At 38.9% G+C, this 18782-nt stretch overlaps 1 protein-coding gene across 1 annotated transcript in view; it reads right to left on the bottom strand.

Moving 5' to 3' along the window:
* The window catches only part of CLYBL (citramalyl-CoA lyase), a gene marked incomplete at its 5' end in the record, with an annotated part of 132827 nt that overhangs the window by 6079 nt on the left and 107966 nt on the right, over positions 1-18782 (bottom strand). The window contains 4 exons of the mRNA XM_066340477.1: positions 9875-9999; positions 15104-15271; positions 16647-16740; positions 18488-18589. Of these exons, the coding sequence (XP_066196574.1) occupies positions 9875-9999; positions 15104-15271; positions 16647-16740; positions 18488-18589 (489 nt within the window). The remainder of the gene's footprint in view (positions 1-9874; positions 10000-15103; positions 15272-16646; positions 16741-18487; positions 18590-18782) is intronic.

The following is an 18782-nucleotide window of genomic DNA, read 5'->3' as shown; positions in this document are numbered from 1 at the left end:
ATGGCTTTTTCCTCAGCATTTGCTCCATCTGTGGTTACTTGTGCCTCTAACCACATCCATCCTGATGACTGCAATGAGCTCACTAAGAGGGTTACTGCAGACCCTCACTTCTTAGACCACTGTAATCTATTAATCACCTGCATTGGTTTTCCTAAGACACAGAAAGTATGTAAAGTTGGAAGTACCAGATTACTCCTGTAAATTCAAAAAAGTCTACTGACTCCCAGTCTGTTGGCAGATGTGACTCCAAGCATGAGCATTGGTTTTAAGAACTCTGTGCTCTGTTTTTGGAACCACTGCTGGTGGTTCACTCAGTCATTGTCCTGCCTTTGCAAATATACCTTTGATTTGATGCCTTGATTTCATCATACAGGTAGCCAATAATTTTAACTCCCACGTGACAGTTGCCAGGATTTTCTCAAATATATCTATATAGGTTACATTAAGATTGTTGCTTGTTTACAGCAGAAAGAAAACCCCAATTGTCTTGCATCAGATGAAAGAATATAGCTAATAGTGCTGGGTTAATTTATAGTGTTTATCCATACATGGGCTGTCCTAGGCCACTGTGACTTCTTCAAAAGCAGCTTACTCTGGGAACCTAGTCAGGCTACTTAGATGGCAGGCTTGAAGGTGCTAGGGGATCCTGGTGACTAGGTGAGGCTTTGGCATGGGGGACACGGGTAGTTAGACTAGCGGAAAGAAAGGAAAAGCAAGGCAAGGTAATGTTCCAGGAAACTGAAATATGGACAAGGAATCACCTGCTGCTGAAGTTTGAATTAAGTATGGGCTTAAAACAGGGGTTATCTAATGCTTATGGAATTGCCAAAACCCCCTCTTCCCAATACTTTGGGGGCTACTGATTTTATGACAGTCTCACAAGTGAGGGAAGGTCCTCAGAGAGTACTCTGCTGTCATACAGTCAGAAATAGTGCCCCACTGATAAAGATTTGGTTTCTTTTCCAATTACTTTTCTCCACAGTTTTGCAATATCTTCCTTTGCAGACCAAATCCATGCAGAGTGTGTGGCAGTTTGGTTACCTCCTTGTCTTACTGGGCTGTCTCTGGCGGGATGTGCATCTAGGACATGGGGGAAATGGGCATAAGGGAACCAACAAGCCAGCCACCCTTCTCTCCTCCACCCCCTTCATCATTAGGAAATGTCGTGAGTCAAACAGAGCTCCCACACTGCTCTGGTAACATGGGCCAGAGGCTGTGTGTGAATACAGCCATTGTGTAAATAAGCAGTTATGTAAGTCCCCTTCCAACCCCGGTGACCTGTGTCGGCACTCGCGGGCAGATGCCAGGCTAAATGGAAATGAGCAGGAGGGGTGATGCCAGCTGGCCAGGGCAAACCTTGTGTGCCTCCTAACCCATATAGACAAGAGGCTTCAAGTCCACAGACACAAGAAAATGTTTGATCCACAGTTATCTGAGAAACAGTAGTTCTTTCCATGGTAATTCAGTGTCTTGCCCACTTCTGAAATCCAAAGGTCTAGTTATGACTTTTTGGAGACACCAAAAATACAGGGAATAAATGCACTAAAATCTGCTTGAGTCTGAGAACATTACCTCTAATCCTGTACAATATTAGCTATTATAAGGAAATAAGAGGTTTGTGTTCTGCAAGCAGAGCAGATTTGGTCTTCTGAGGAGGGAAGGGAGCAGGTGGATGGCAAAGGCTCCCCCTAAAAAGCATGGCATTCAGGAAGATAATTCCCCTGGGATTAATGAAAACACACGTTGCTTAAGTGACTCCCTGCAGAGGAAATTTGGAAGTCTTTGCTTTGGGGCTTAAAAGAACGCTTGGATTTGCTTACAGGTAATGAACAAAGGAGAAGAGGAGCTGGTCACAGCAAATGGCATTGGGTCTGTGCCTGGGGGAGGAGTGATTATCCTGAGTACAAAGGAATGATTTCTCTTGAAACAGAAGGTTGAGACCATATTTTTGGGGAAGTCAAGAGCTAACAGCTGTGATGGTGCTGAATGCAGGTTTAATTAATTTTTTTCTTCTGCAAGTTGTAGCCAAAGAGCTGTCATAAATAGCTGGGTCATGATTCTACCTTCTCATAATGAACTTCCAAAGGTTAGTGAGCTGCTAGGAAGTGTTTAGTGAAATCTGGGTCAACTGAGAGTGTCTTCCAGACTGTGGCCACTCTCTCTTCTCTGCTCAGGCCTCTCCTGCCTCCAGAGCAGGCTTCTCACATAACCCTGGCTTTCTTTAAGTGTCTTTGCAGTAGGTAGGAAACACCCAAATAACCAGTGTAGTCACATATGACAAACTGAAGACTTCACAGGCAGTGAGCTGTATGGACACAGCTTTTTGGCCTATATATTTCCATAGCCTCTTTTCTGGATCCTTTTACATTCACCCCTTTTCTGTAACAACATTATGGGTGGAAAGACACATGCACACAAAATCTTTGGGGAAAAGAAATGATCACTGAAAGATTTGTCAGAGATATTTTCTTGGCAAGAGGAGATGCTCAGTGGGTCTCTGATCTGTGGAAGCGTATGTGGGGAGGGAATTCTGCAAAGTATCATCACCATTAAATTTCTGTAGCCTTTTTGCTGATATGTAGAAAACATTAGAAATCACTACCTTTTGTTTCTTTTTGCCAGTGTAATCTTCCACTGGAGTAGAAGTAGTCAGTGAGTTCAGAGGATAAATCAGTTTGTAAAGCCAGAAGCAGGCCTGTTTGTTTGAGATAGGCTTCTGCCTCTAGGAGCAGATGGAAGGACACAAAAGGTCAGGAAAGAAAGAGCAACAACCACATGAAATAGAGATTGATTTTTGCCTCAAATAACTCCTGAGCAGCAGTGCAAGAACTCTGACAGAAGAAACCCTTTCTAAAGCTCAACAGGTAGAAGGGACTTTGTGATCCTTCAAGTCCACAGTGGGGCAGGAAAGATGAAGAACAACGACCTACAAGGTCCTTCATTTCTTCTCCACCTGGCATTACTGTTTCCAGCCCATATATAAGGGTTTTGCCCTGCTGTGTGAGCCAGACAAACTTTTTCCATCTTGCAGTCCCCCAAGTTGCCTGAACCACCAGGGACAGCCCATTCAGCTGGAGTGGGCCTAGGGATGCTGCTTGGTCCAGCTCCAGAAACTCTTCAGGCCACCAAAGTCTCTCCCTCTGTCTGAACAAACAATCTATTTAAGATGCCTGAATGAAAGGCAGATATGAGGACTTATTTGCTCTCTTTGCATTTTCTTTAGTTACCTTCTCATTATGGTTGCTGTCTTCCTGTGTGCTCCTCTTAGAGCAGGAAGGAATAAAATTAAAGTGGAGGGAAGTTCTAGAAATCAGGAATATTCTCCATTCGTTTTCATTCTCTGTCTTATACTGTACTGTGGACGGAAGAATCCTAGAGAGCACACTTGTGGCTGCCAAGCAAATCTTTATTTTATAGCACAAAAGCAGCTTCCTGGACAAACAGCCTATCCAACCATGCATTTTTTTTTTCTGCCTAGTGAGATTCATGGTTATTATATGCAAAAGTGAAAAGTAACTGATATTAAGATGTAAGGATCCTCAGATGCCCTTCATTTAGTAATTTGGAATTAACTCGAGGTTTATAGTCATGGAAGCAATTTGTTAAATATAAACTAGAAAATTCAGTCTGAAAGTAAATGACTACAGGGCGTAGAGGCGGCATTTATACCAAAGGGAAAGGTAGCTGTAAAATACAATGGAGTTGAGAAAAATAATAATAACAGTGAGGCTTGTTCTGCCAACAAGCATGGAATTGCCCATGTTTTTGTATTCCGTGCTTTTTCTAATTTCAGACTCATTTTCTGAATAGGATTGGACAGCCATTTTTTACTGTGATTCTCTATTTCATCTGACAGAGATTTTGCAGAGAGACACTCCAGGTCCCTGACAAAGCTGGCTAGCACAGAGAGGAGTGAAAAGGCAGCAAGACTGCTGCTACTTAAATTAACTGAAACAATATTTTGGCTGTACAGGCTTCTGAATTCCCTCAGTAAGGCTTAAAAAGAGCCATCTGGTCAGAACATTACCTCTCTAGTTAGATCCTGCTCTGAAAATTGAAATGAGGCTCATGAGCGCTTGTTAATGCTTTTTAAACAGGGATTTTGGAGGTGGGTAAGTTGCCTTGGTGGGTTGCTTGGTGCAGAGCAGGTTTTGGAACGATGGTGGGCAGGTGTCTACAGTGCTGGGTGTCTTCCCACTCCATGCTCATAGCAAAGCATTGCCTGCGCTGGGAATGTGCCGACACAGCATGGCCCTTCCAAAAGCAACTCGCCCTGCATTTACCTCCTTGAGCTGACAGGGATGGAGGAGCCGTGCCTAGCTGAGGAGGAGCCCGGAGAGGTGCCATCCTCTGCAGGGCCTGTGTCCCCTGGGACAGCAGCAGGTGCCTCCTCCAGGCTCTATCTCCGGGTGGAAAGGCTACGGAGGCGCACAGACCCATCCTGCTCCCGGCTCCCGGCTCAACTTCTCCCCATGGGAAGTATCAATGTGCCATCCCAGTCCTTCTCCCTCTGCGCTTTGGACATAGGTCTTTAATGAGTGGAGGAAAACAGATTAAGAGCCACCGAATGCCTGCTGGGGAGTGGAAAGGGCAGAAGCTGGCAAGAAAATGGTTTTGTATGAGTTTCTGCCCTGCTTAGAAGCTTTTGCTGCCCTGTGTAGTAAAATCTGTCTCCTTTTCTCCCCACCTGGCATAACTCCCTCAGGACTGATTGCACCAACGTAGGAACCAGTATTGCACATGCAATTAGCTAATACAGCCCCTTCTGCTCTTTTGTAGAGGTTCAAAATTTGCCCCAGATGGATCTTTGTAAGAGAAAAGCCTTCAACCATGACACAGAACACATTTTAAGGCATTTTTTCAAATCCTAGGAATGTACAGAGAAATTTTGAGTACTAACATGAGCTCTCTCGATATCAGTTTTGAAATTAAAATTTCATTTGGTCATTTTTTAAAAAGATAAACAACACAAACCTGGCCCATGCTTAAATCCTACCAGCACTCTTCATCTTTGTATAGAGATACAGCCGAACTTAGACTTTTTAAGGCTGGTGCTTCTTAAAGGTGGCAATATATCACAAATTCCTGAATCCCTCACTCTGCAGTGAAAGGAATACAGACTGCCTAATTAACATAAAGGACGGCACATGCCCTGTGCTCTCGGAGAGAGGGTTGACAGCGCTGCAGCCCAGCACACACAGAGGAACCCTGTGTTGCCACTGCCGCCCTGGGATGCGATCCAGCTTGGTTGGTGGCACCTCTAAACTCAGCAGTCTGTCCTGGGCGAGGGGAGTGTGGGCCTGGGCTGCTCCCTCACTCCCAGCTCTACATAAAGCCCTGAGATATAATGCTCTATAAAGTGCAATATAATCCCTGTGGATTGATGGGGTTTGATACAGCCCCATGCCAGAGGGATGCTCCCATGCATCCCTTCCAAGAGGCACCCTGGGACATGGTCCCACTTTCCTAGCGACCACGGGCTGGATTGAGATAGCGTGGATCTCACTGGGCTGGGGAGCCCTCCTGGGGTCCATGGCAGAGCCAAGAGAGGGAAGAAAGCCGGGAGAGACCTCCCTGTAAGGCGGTGGGAGCTGGAGCTGGCTGAAGCACGAGGGCGCATCGTCTCTAAGATACAGTGGCTTGGGGTAGCTTTTCCTAAACAAAGAGCATTATAAGAGAGCCACTGCTGGAAATTTCCATTCCTTTGTTGGGTTGATGCTGTGTAAATAAATGCATTCCTAAGATTTTTCATAATCCTGGAAAGGTCCGTAAATGAAACTGTATAGTTTGCCAAATCACTGGAGTTCATATATATTATTCCTCAGCTGCTGGGAACATGATATACAATGGCACAGAATATAATGCAAGAAACATATGCTAAAGGTCTTCTTAGAAGCACTCTGTGCATTTGTATGTGGCATGCACAGATATTTCTTTTGATTTGCTCTATGAGATTTAAATATTCAACCCATATTACAACTTGGGTTTGTGATATACTTTCCTTAACTCAAAATAATCCTTACATGACAAGTGACCTTGGCAGCAGCATTTAGTTATTCCCTAGTTTAATATGTGAGTGCTTTGAAAGCATTTGTAAATTAGTATGTGAGATATATGTGTAATCAACCTCTTACTTTATTCTTCTGCTTTTCCTTAAATTTGAATTTTATTTAAAATTAAGGCATTTTGGGAAGATTCAATTTCAACAATGATATTGTGCCTGATGTATTTACACAGTGAATGGCTTAAAAATTAATTTTCAATGTCTTACATTTTTTGTCAAATATAAACACTAGCTACTTATAGAAGAGATACGGTCCTATATTGAGTGTACTGGTAATGTAAACTCAGGAGTTACCTAAATAGTAAAGACTATTATGTCCTCATTGTTAGAAATCAGATTTTTTTTCTAAAATAGGCGAATAGTTTCTCCCACTAACTCTACCCCCTTAGATCAGTTAATCTGTATTTATAAGATCACTTCCCTGTTTAATGTAGTACAAATGATTTAGAAATTTCTAATAGAAACTGTCCTTTAGACCACTGGAATGATGTTTATCGCCCTTTTTAAATTTTTGAGCACACCGACATCTATCTTATATTTAGGCTTTCTGATAGCTATTCCTGCTTTCTTTAGGATGAGTATTTTAATTTTGAAAATCATATCCCCTAGTAATGCAGTTCTACTGGAAAAATTTTGAAATGAACAGGAAATAACACTTTTCTTTTTAAGCATTTTTCAGTTTTAGACAAAAGAGACCACTTAATAAATAAATGAATAAAATACAAAATGTACTTTTTCAACATTTGTTTCTACTTGTCCAAAATACAACATTACCATTTATTTCCTAGACGTGCCATTTTTTAGTTGGATTGGAAATGTAAAAAACAGCCCCACAAACTAAACAACCTAGAAATCAAACCAAAGCAACCCCTCAAACAAGAATATATCCATAAGGCAAGTCCAAATACTTCTGCCTAGCTGGTTAGCTCTCTAATTTCCTTCTGTTTGGACACTGCCACAGCATCTCTAATTCCACAGTGCTCATTTGAGATCCTAATTTTTCCTGACCTCAGTACTCACATTTGGGGGCTGCTATGTCAAAGCATTTCAGTGTCCAGGATGAAGTAGCCTGGTTCAGCCTTCTTTCAAAAGAAGATTGTTATGGAAATTGTGGGTCTCAAATCGGAATACATTATGAAAGACTATTACAGTATTTTTGTATAAAATATTGTTAACTAAGGGCATCAAACTTTAAACCAAATTAATAGCAAACTGTGATCCCAGAGACTGCAGACCAGTAACTTATCTACCACACAAACAGCTGCACAAATCCCTCACATTTATTTTTTCCAGACTTTCAACTTTGATTAATAACATGGTAAAACCATGCTAGTCTCAACCATATTAACCACAGCCATATTTTTAGTCTTACTGACATGAACACTTTAATATAATAAAAGGGAAAGGAAAACAGAAGAGGTGTTTCATTAGGACACGAGGATTACTGAAACCGCTGTGTGGAGCATTTGCCAGGAGGTGGTAGGGGAAGAGTTATTACTCACATTTTAGCATGTCGTTAGGATGTGGAGCGAGAGGATCCCTCAGTGAGATATGTTTGCTTTGGAAAAAAAATTAACTAATCAGACCGTCCAAGCTCTTCTCATTGGCACAGTCATAATAGCAAATTAGAAACTCAGTTAATGAGTTTCCAGCATTACGTGGAAAACTATTTTTCCAATTTTGTTGTAAAATTCAGTAATACAACAGTGCTATGAGATTCAGAAGTTCACATATTAACCTGCCAGTCCTTTTTTATTGATAGATGGCTAGATGCAAAAATATATGAAGCATGCAACCTGGTTGGTTAAAAAAATAGGCTGCACCACAGCCCCTCAGCAAATTTGCTCTTGCAGCTGATTACAGAAGCTTATAACATATTTTAAAAGCATTCATGAAGAGAAAAAAAATCCCCCAAACCCAAATAAACCCCCCTGAATGACTGATATAAACAAAACCCCTCAGCATTACATCAGTAAAATAGCAGCTTCCTAAAAACAAACCTAAAGACTAACACTTGCCTAACATTAAATTATTCAATATTAAACATGTGTGGCTTAATGATGGTGTGATACTGGGACTAGAGTTAAATTTGGTCCAGTCTCCTAGTCTGCTGTTCATATGACAGGGGTGTTCCTTAGTTGAGTTTCTGACACTAAAATCAGCTGAATGAATAGTATTAAACACTTCATAAAAAATATTTGGCTGAGTAAGTCGTTTGACTTTTTTCTTGCTACATGTACCTGCCTACACATTTGCACCAGCAGTATGTTTGTAAAGATGCCTTTTGTAAGGGAGCCAAGCCTTGTAAATCGGAATAATGGGCAAAACCAGCCATGTATTTTCTATTTCTATATTGTTTGCATGAAGAGAGCTACATTTCAAAATTGAGGGGGAGAGAACAAAGAGATCCAGGCATACAGCATCCTAATAGGGACCCTGAAATCACTGCTCTGGACAGCACCCAAACAGCACAGTCATGGCTGTACTGGAAACACCCAGGTATCACAAACAGGGTGCAATAGCCCAGCGAGGAGAAGGGCAGAGCAATAGCAAATACCTTGTCACACTTTAAGTCCGAGAAGGAAGCAAAATTTCTGTTTTGACCTTTGCAGCATTTTTAATGCAGAACATCCACAGTATCAGAAATGCAGGGGAACAGGAAAGGCAGACATCCCAATTTTTTTCTAACCCACTAGAAAGCGGAAAAAAATGTGCAGAAAACATTTATATGGTACCAGTGAAAGTGAGACCCTATGCACAGTCTTGCAGATGAAATTGTCGACTGGAGGGGTTTATCTCCTACTTGAATTCCACACAAGCTCGTGTAAACCATTCCCACTCATCTTAACTCCCCATTCTGACATTGGGACTTTCCTTTAAACTAGCCCAGGCTTGGCTGAGACTAAGATAAACAGGTTTGGCTGCAACTTTTTTTTTTTTTTTTTTTTCTTTCAAAAAGAGGCAAACTGGATTATAGCAAATAACCTTTAAGATAATTAACTGACAATGCTGCAACTAGCATAAAATCTTCCTTCAGGCGACCCCTAATTTAAGTATTACTGGCACAAAGTGGAGACAGATTGTGCATCACCACCGCAATATTTACATAGCAGAAACCCACAGAGCAGGAAACGTGAGACTCAATGATGCACTAAATTAGGAACAATCATATTCTAGTGTTAATTTGCTTTCTCCTCTATCCAAAATTCAGGTCCAGCAATTGGTACAAATGCACATAAAACATTCCCATTTTTAATGATTAAGAACCACAATCTGCAAGCAGTTTCACTCAAAAGTACATTCAATTACTACTGGGCATGTTTGAGAGATCAAACCCCCAAAAGTGAAACAGGTCTACCAACACAGAGATTTTTTTTAGAAACCAGAGGCTTCCTAATCCATTTATTTCTTTCCATAAATGATGTCTGTGCAAGCAGTCTGAGTCCTCTGCCAGGCTACCTGACTTTTGGTTGCAAATATTTTCCTCTGACAGTAATACCGTGATTCTGCGGCATAATGGAGAAGCAGTTTTAATTCTCTGATGCTGTAGATACTTGCAGGTACTCAAAAGGCTGTGTAATCAAAGAATTAAAGTTAAAGTGGGGAGAAGGAAAAGGTAGCCATTCTATTTTTAAATATCTTGGGAAGTGATAAATTTATAATATACACTATCCAGAGACAGATTTCACAAGCAACACTCTCACTTACAGCACACTTCATAAGATAAAAGCAAAGAGCCATCACCGATGTTTCTAAATCTTAAATATTATTCAAATTGGTTCCACTATGGCATATTAACAAAATATTTACCTTGCCTAATCGCTGATGTTCTTCAAAAGCAGAAATCAGTTCTTGTGCCCACTTTATTTTTTCAGGGCTCGGAGAGAACTGTTCCTGGACAACAGCAATTTGGTTGGGGTGAATCACCTGCTTACCTACAAAGAAGATTAATAACACCAGAATCATGCATCGACAAACAGATGTTCAAGCAAAATGTTCCAACCACTTGAGGCTCTCATATGCCTTGCAGACTTTCTTGCTCTCTAACTGATTATTTTACCTGCTTTCTTTTATTTTTAAAACTGGAGAATAGGCAGATAGTTTTTTGATAGAATATTTGAAGAGAAAGAATACCTTGTGTGCTATGCTTGCATTAAGTATAGTTCGAAAGAATCCACAATTCTTTCTCCTCCCTTCCCATTCGGATCCATACATATTCTCTCAGTTGCTTCAGGTGCAATTGTTTGTCTCGGGCAGTCAATAACAATTAAATATAATGCATCTCTGAATTTGACTATACAAATAGCAGCTCCAGCCACTCTTAAATAAGTTGCAATAAAGTGTGCTCAGAAAATGAGATCTGAAGAAGATGGCAAGAGATCTGTAGGTCTGAAAAGTTACCAGTACCCTAAGGATCATACCCTAAATTCTCAGTATTGGTTTAGCATCATATATATCCTCGATTACTTAAACTGTTGTTGCTGCAATTATTGGTAGTTGCAGGTAGGCTGCAATATTTAATTAGTCACTGGTATAGCAAACAACCACCAGCAGTGCCCTGAGGTTTTATGAAGCAGTTTTTAAAATCCTTTTTTGTATAAATATAAGTTAAGAAAATAAAAATAGATGTTGTCTTTTTCACTAGAGATTTTCAAACATGAATAGACAGCCACATAATCCATTTTAATCCGTGATTGAATTTAGCCACCTTAAAACAAATACATGTCTAATTTGTTTGACACTTTGAAAAGTGCAGCGTTTGACATTATTAGTTCATTTCTATGGGAATTTCACAGACGGGTGTGATTTCTGTGGTCTGCTTTTAAGGTGCATTAATAAAGAGAGGCTACCGGAATTCCCAGCTTCCTTCGGAATAAATGACTCTCCTCGGTGCCAGATAACAAAACTAGTCAGAGGGATGAGCCTGATCCTGCAAACCTGCCAGCAAGTGAGCTTGCAGACCGAGGGTCCCACAGCCCTGCCGCCGCCGCAGCCTCTTGCGCGAGCGAGATTTTTGCACTTTGCCAGGAAAAGTTGGAAGCGTCAGGAGCTGAGGAGGTTTCCCTGCACAACGGGGTCTGCCTCCGTGTTCTCGCTGACATTAAGCCAGCTGTACTTTAGGAGTCAGCCCATCACTGGACCTGAGAAGTCTCATGCTTGAGCGCAGGAATACACCTATTTTTAATGAGATAACCACTGCAAAAATCGCTGGGATTGCTTTCATCAGGCTGCAGTGGGTCCGAGGGATAACCTGGAGTACAAAGAAACTCTGCTTAATTAAATGAGCAAAGAAATAGTAGTCCTTTAGTCCTTTGCTACGTTCCCTTGCTAAAAAGGCACAAGTAGCTCAATTTATTTTCTTCTTAAACAACATTTTAGTTTATGATTTTACAGGCATGCAAATATTCAGTTTGAAATTTCAATATCACAACTATTTTTAAAATACCCTAAATAGAGGTAAAAGCTTAATATTCAGTTTAAAATTTCAATAGCACAACTATTTCTAAAATACCCTAAATATAGGTAAAAGCTTAAACCCCTTTAAGAACTATAATTTTTGGAAGAAATTACACAAAGAATTTTTTTTAAACTGATGTGTTTTATCTTATGTCTACCTAGAGGTTTTTTAGTAATTTTAATATAATGTCGTAATTAATAAGCTGATGATGTTCCTCATTTGTAATACCACATATTCTCCATAGATAAACCATTAATTCCAAAACTGAAGTGTGTACAACAATTTCTTGAAAAATCCTAAAGAGCTTAACTTTCTGGAAAAAATGTTAAGTATATTTTAAATTATATTTGAAGTCAATCTCTAATTAAAGCAAAATTAAAAATACATAAATATGATTTTTTTAAGAGTAAAACATTTCGGTAAAAAGACCTGCTTTGGATAAAGATACCTACAATAGTAAACTATGCTTTTAATCATTAAAACACTGCTGAACATTTTAGGGAGAATAAATTCTAACTTTTGATTTATAGCATTTGGTTGATTTTTGTCGCAGACTACCTAGCCAAATAACTGCATAACAGACATAATGCCATGCAAGAATGAAGTAAATATTTTAAACAGAATTGTTGTTATTGACAAGTTACTGAGAGAGTGCAAAATTGAAAGACATTAAAATTTATGACCACGAAATCCTTTTTACAGTACCACTTGATATATTGTGTTTTAAATCAATACTTGTCAAGTCTTTTAGGTAACTCTATGATGGTGTCATTTTAGTCTTCTACAATAGACTGAAAGAGAGAGGACACCTAGACTGTTTCGTATTTATATCTGCTTTCTCAGCATGTAGCACAGGACTTTTTATAACGACTAAGTCAGCTGTTAAAGCTTATGGCAAGGTTTACCTAATTTTTTACACAAACATTCCTAAAACCTATGTATGCCCATTTATATAGGCAACACACTGATTTAAAGTCCACAGGTACTGGTAGTGTAAAACATCTTGATGGATATCTATGGATATATAATTTTTTTAAAATAAATATATATATGAAACGACTACTAATTTGGCTGGATTTCATTTGAAAACATTTGATTTTGTTTATACACTCACTGAAGGAAAACCAGGCTGATTTTAATATAATTGGAAAAGAAAATTTGGCTGCAATAAGCAGTGAGGTTCACAATAATATTTAAATAGCTGGTAAAGTCTTTATTATGTTATTTTTCCTGTTTAATCTTGAGGGAAGCTATTTGATTACATTAATGCAATTTTACTGGCCTAATATGGGAGCATCTAAGGACATGTAACTTTGCTGAATATTTTGGATTTGCACTGCTTTCGAAGGTAGTGAGTTCAGCCCTGTTCATGCAAATAAGTGAGTGTTTTCCAGCTATGACAGCAATTTGCAAGACTCAGCTCATTTTAGTTATGTTGCTTTCAATGATTGTGATTCTTTATAAAAAAGTAGCAGGAAGAGGTCTTATATTTAAAAATTAGAAAAATTGCACATTATGAACTTGTTATTAGGGCAATATTTCAGTACTTTCACATTATCAGAGGACTGTCAGTGGCAAATACGATGTGCATACTTCTGCTTTATACAAGGTCATGGATTAACCCAAGGCCCACTTGTAATTTTCTGTGATGAATGTGAAATTGGAAATGTTAAAATGTTTCACTTATAAAGATTTGGAAAAAACACTTGTATAAGTTTGGTAAAACATGATTTTGCTGTCAGCTTTGAAAATAGATTTTATTTCAATCAAAACAAGCAGGAAAGGTTATAAAAATATTAGATAAACTGAGAGCAAAAAACCAAAGAACAAGTGAAATATTTTAGATCAACCTAAAATATTTTTTCTTTTTGCAGAAGTAAAGGAAAAATGCTGTTTTGTTTTAGCTTAAACAGATTTTAAATTCCCCCCCCCCCCCCAAATCAGTAGTGTCACTATTGCTCCATCTCTAATTACAGTTGGACTGATTGTCAGGTTGTTTGCTGAATTTTGGAAATGTGTTGATGATAGCTGCAGAAAGACAGGAGGCAAATGGCAGGTGCTGTGAGTGCACCTTAATAAAATCTGTACTTTTCACAGACCTTTACTCCTTGTATGGAAAGGCAAGTATGACACGTGTACAGCCAAGATAGAAAGTAATTTTGTACCCTAAATTGCTACGTGACCTTTTAATTCATCTTCTGTCCGGACCTTGTTCTAAGGTCAGACAACTTCCACCATACAGTCAGTGGAGTCCAAATCACCATCAGCATTAGTTATGCTGAGCATTTCTAAATTTCCTAAATTGGCAGCCTCAGTTAAGCATTTAAATGCACATTAAGCCTTCAAAAAGAGTGCTCTCAAAGGTGCTAGGCATCTGCAACTCCATCTTCTGTCAACAGGAGGTTCAGATGTTTATGTTTTTTTCAAAAATCAAGCCTTTCCTTAAGCTAGGAAATGTTGGTTGAGACTAGGTAGCCGTCAGCAGGTGCTACCATTCAGCAGCTCTATTATTTTCCCAACTTCAAAGGCAGCTGAGTGAAGGGTGGAAGTCCACATGGCTGTGGATAATGTAGCTGTGAGGAGCTAACCATTTCACCTCCAAAACAAGACTTGGGTTTGCAAATGTTAAAGCTCAACAGACAGTAAAGCAGAGTTCATGCCAAAAAGCATAAATTACTATTCTTTCATTGGCATGCCAAGGTCACTTAAAATTTAGATTAATTTTTTGTTTGGTGCTTTAAGGTATCACATACAGCTAACTGTAAAACCAGAGTTTGCTAGGTGGCTTTGCCAGGACCCATGCTTTTGGTAACAGGAACCAAAGGGATGTACTATTTTCATATGTGTATCCTGGATGATGGTCAGATAAAAAGAATGTAATGTTCATCCTGTGTATTAAAATTCTCTAATGCATGTGTCAAGTGGCTGATTTCTACCACAACCCCCCAAACTTTGGTGGCTGCACTGTCCCAAGGAGGTGTCTGAGTGACCTGGTACACCAGTCACAGGCTGCATGCACTACAGGACTGTGGGGCAAGGAGCCTGCTGCTCTTGCTGTCTGCCAATACCCGTAGATGTCACCAGCACTTACTGGGGGGAAAGCCAGGAGATAAAAAACAAACCAAAACAACCAATAAGAAACTAACTTTCCCCTAGCAGTTAGCATATGAGGTTTACTTCTCCGCTTTTTCGCCTAAAAAGTATTTTTTAACTGCTGCTGTTGTTCAAAGAAAGAGAAAGGGCTCCAGTTGTGGAGGAGCCATTGCAGAGTACAGTATTGCCCTTCCCGTGCTCTATGAAGGGAGGAATCACTGCACAGCCTCTACCCCAACTTCTCTTCAAAACCAGTCACACGCTTCATGGCATGCAGTTTTAAAAAGCAGCCTGTGACTTTTCAGCCAAAATTTGCAGCCACAATTTTTAAGATAGTAATAAACCTAGAAGAGCTTGAAATCAACGAGCTTTTCAGTAAATGATCGGAAACAAAAATCAGGTTATTTGTCTAAGTGACAGTAAATGTAGCAACATATTTAAAACAAACAAGATCCACGTTCTTTTGCGACATCGGCAGAAAGTCATACCAGTGAATCCCATTGAGGCACCTTCCCTCGACTGCCTGCGGAGCCCATCTTCATCGTGGAAATCAATGTAAACAAGGTCTATTGCTTGAAGACCAAATGCTTTTGCTGTGACTATTATTTTTTGCCTGGCATATTGAATATCGTGAGTTTCCTTACTGCTTGTTGCACCTAAGAAAATAACGAGAACAAAGAAAAGCTGACAAGAGCGTTTTAAACCTTTCTGGCTTAAATATATCTTATGTTAAAAAATGGGGAAACTTCGAGATTCTATTTAACTGATTTAGAAAATAGAAGAGGGGTGTAAAGCTATACTATAGAGTCAGAATTATGCTCTTCTGAAGAAAAAAAGAAAGCCGCTTTAGCAAAATAAAAATAATGTCCCTTTAAACACTAGCTTGTAAATTCAGATTTTGATTTCGTTTAAATCGGAAGTTGAAAGCCTAAAGTCAGTGTAAGCTTTGTCTGGTAAGGACTGCTGATTTGGCTAAATGAAAGTAATTATTTGATTTTACTTTTTACTGCATGTACAGTGAGAAGCATTACAGCAAGAGAAGCTTTACACAAATTGATATACTGGGTCCAACTAATGGTTAAAAATTCACACTGGGAATAGAATTGCACTTTCCTTGGTTCTGATTCTTGTCACAACTGAGTCCTAAGCGAATATTTAAGCTTTAGTATTTGAATGAAAAATTGATGGTAGACGACTTCTGAGAAGAAGCAGAAGTATTCATGAGGACTTCATGTGCTCACAGGCTACCAGCTAAGCAACGTACTCATGTGAAGGCTAGCGCGAAAAAATAATAACAATAATAACCATACGATAACTATTTAGATACAGATTTTCAGCTTGTAAGGAATATTTTTGTAAAGCAATGTTTGATTTTTACATTAACATACTTATTTTTAATCCAGATATTCATAGGTCTGTGCTTTTATCTTTTATCTTTAAACTAAATCAGAAGCTAAGTGCCCTCTCATAAAAGAAATGGTGAAGCACTTTTAATTTTTTAGGAAGACTAATAATGCTTTCATGTGACTATGTGGCTGTGTTGACATGTGACATCTTTAAAATAAATTTATGAAAGCAAAATGTAGCAGGAGAGTATTTGTGCTTGATGTCAAAAGCCTGAGTGACAGTTGTATGTAAAGAAGTGGTGAAGCGGACACCAGAATTTTATGACTTTCAAATGTAGTTCTAAAAAGCATATAAATGTTGTTTATGGATAAAATATTTTAAAATTATTTCAGTTATTCAACAGGGTGGCTTTTTGTTTGTTTGTTTTTAGTTTTGCTTTTGTTTTTCATTAACTTTTGGTTCTGACTGCAAAAGGCACAAGAAGTCTCAGTGCCCTGTAACACAAGAACCATGTTTTAAATTGCCAGTGGTACGTTCTGCACTGAAAAGAAATTAAGGAGAAAAATTAAAACAGAAAATGCAGACTCAAGTGTCATTACTTTAATTATTGCTGTCAGAAATTTCACAGGCTTCTCCATGCAAATGCCATACATAAACATTTATAGTAAAGAGACAAGTAACAACCTATGCTGGCACGGAAATCCTCTCCTCCAAAGACAACTGCATCCAAATGAAAGCCAGCCTGGGATCCTGTTCTCAGTGCTTCTTCGCAGACAGCCTTCAAGTGAGAACAGAGTATTAATATCCACAGAAATACAGGAGCAGAGAGACTACAGAGGATATTACAGCAATTCAGCGTTACCAAAATCCTTCGAGAATATTGCTTCTATTAAGCAAAGCCACTGTAGCTGCTTGACAATGCACAGTGCTTTAAAATGACTCAGCAAGAGAGAAAAAGTATTTTGGTTTCCCTAAGCACTCAGATAGCAATACAGGACACCAATAACAGGTTCCCCACCTTCCGGTTTACTGTATGCCCCAGGTGTTACTGTGATTACTACTTCAGATATTATGTAACAATATGAACACAACATTTGGCAAATATTGCATAAAAAACCAAACAAAAGTATTAATTTGATTAGTTGACATGGTGTATTGTCTGCATGAAAAACAGAAATAAAGATTGGAAGGTTTTTTTATGAAAATAATCATATGAATAGTTTACAATTATTTTAACTTCCTTGCAGGATAGAAGGATTGCCAATTTAAAGTCTCCAGCTACATATAACTAAAAAATAATCTAAGGGAGTAAAAACGCAACAAGTGCATCAGAAAAGCATTAAAATAAAAGTTAAAAAAAATTGCTGCTGTAGCTTTTTCCTGAGGATAGTAGTATTGCTATTTATATTGATGTTTGGAGAATATCAGTATCTTTTAAGGCTAAGGCACATGGAGAGACACATGTAATTACCAGCTCTACTAATGAGTGTTCTTCTATGGCAGCTGGTGGGACCCAGAATTATTCTTTAACAGAGTGTGCTTTAAAGGTAACTCTCCTGCCAGCATCAGCAACCACAGCATAAACCTCCACTATAAAATACTGTAGGTGAAGAAAAACCTCAATGGTTTAATATACGATCTAATTCTGTGTTTGCACACCGGACAGGAGTGGGTCCATTGGGTTACTGCTTTATCATGCTCGCAGATAGGTTAGTGTGTGCTGTAAGATAAATGGCTGTATCAAACGATCAGGCTGCCTGTGAGGTACTTCTGGAGGTAATTCTGATCTGTGTGTCCTCAGCTGGTCTGAACTTTTCCCTTAGAGCTTGGGAGGGGATGCAGAGTTCCTTGTGCATGCACGAGTTCTTCCGTTTCATTCCACATTGCCTTGCCTTTCTGAAAAACTGGACTCAATAGTAAAGGGTTGGGGACTGATTTGTATTAAAATGAAATTTTATAAATTAGATTTGATCTGAATGATCCTAAAAAGGAGTGTGCTCTTCAGGTATTTTCAAAGTTATTTCTGTTTCTAATCTCAGCATTAAACACTTCATCATACACACAAAGAAATGACACATGGAATTTGGTTGTAACGTAATTAGTAGAAACCATTATAAAGATCCAGTGTAGCAATAGTGAATGATGATTAACTCTCATTTCAAACTAAGTGTTACACAAAAGTTGCATCCAACAACTACTAAACAGCCTGCAACACTGAGTATTCCAAATCTTTGGAGAGGCCCACTTCTACTCCAAGTGTGTTCAAAACAACAACAGGAATGAAGAGAGGTTTTGTTATTTGGTGTGGACTGTCTGGAACTGTTCTGTTGCTGGAATATTTGAATTATTAAGTCCTTTACAATACAATATCAGAGTTCAACATGCAAACGTTTTTGGGGATTTGAACAATATGTTTTGTATTTTTAACCACTTTTCCTTGGTGAAATTAGGGAGAGACTGAGGAGTATTCAACTTATCCTGGTTTGCTGAGATGTCAAAATATGAACACTTCAAGACTTTCTTACCTTAAAATTGAGCAAGCCCATTGCAGTTTCCACAAAGGGGATAAAATTAATTGGTTCTGCAAGTGTTCGGCCTTTTAGGTGATGTAAGAATTTGTCTGAAAACTAAAACTAGACAGAATGAGTTATCAAAGGGAAAAAAAAGAACAGTCTACATGTATACACAGCATGGCAAATATTCACCTGACTGTAACAAACACCCCTCCCCACCCCAAAAACCTGATAACTAAAAAAATTAAAACAGCTTTTAGCAAGGCCTGTGATTTGAAGTTGCAGCATTCCCATACATTTCTAAATT

This window comes from Sylvia atricapilla, chromosome 2 (genome assembly GCF_009819655.1).
Source record: "Sylvia atricapilla isolate bSylAtr1 chromosome 2, bSylAtr1.pri, whole genome shotgun sequence".
Lineage (NCBI taxonomy): Eukaryota > Metazoa > Chordata > Aves > Passeriformes > Sylviidae > Sylvia > Sylvia atricapilla.
Note: the sequence above shows the minus strand (reverse complement) of the source record. Positions and strands in the feature narration are given on the sequence as shown.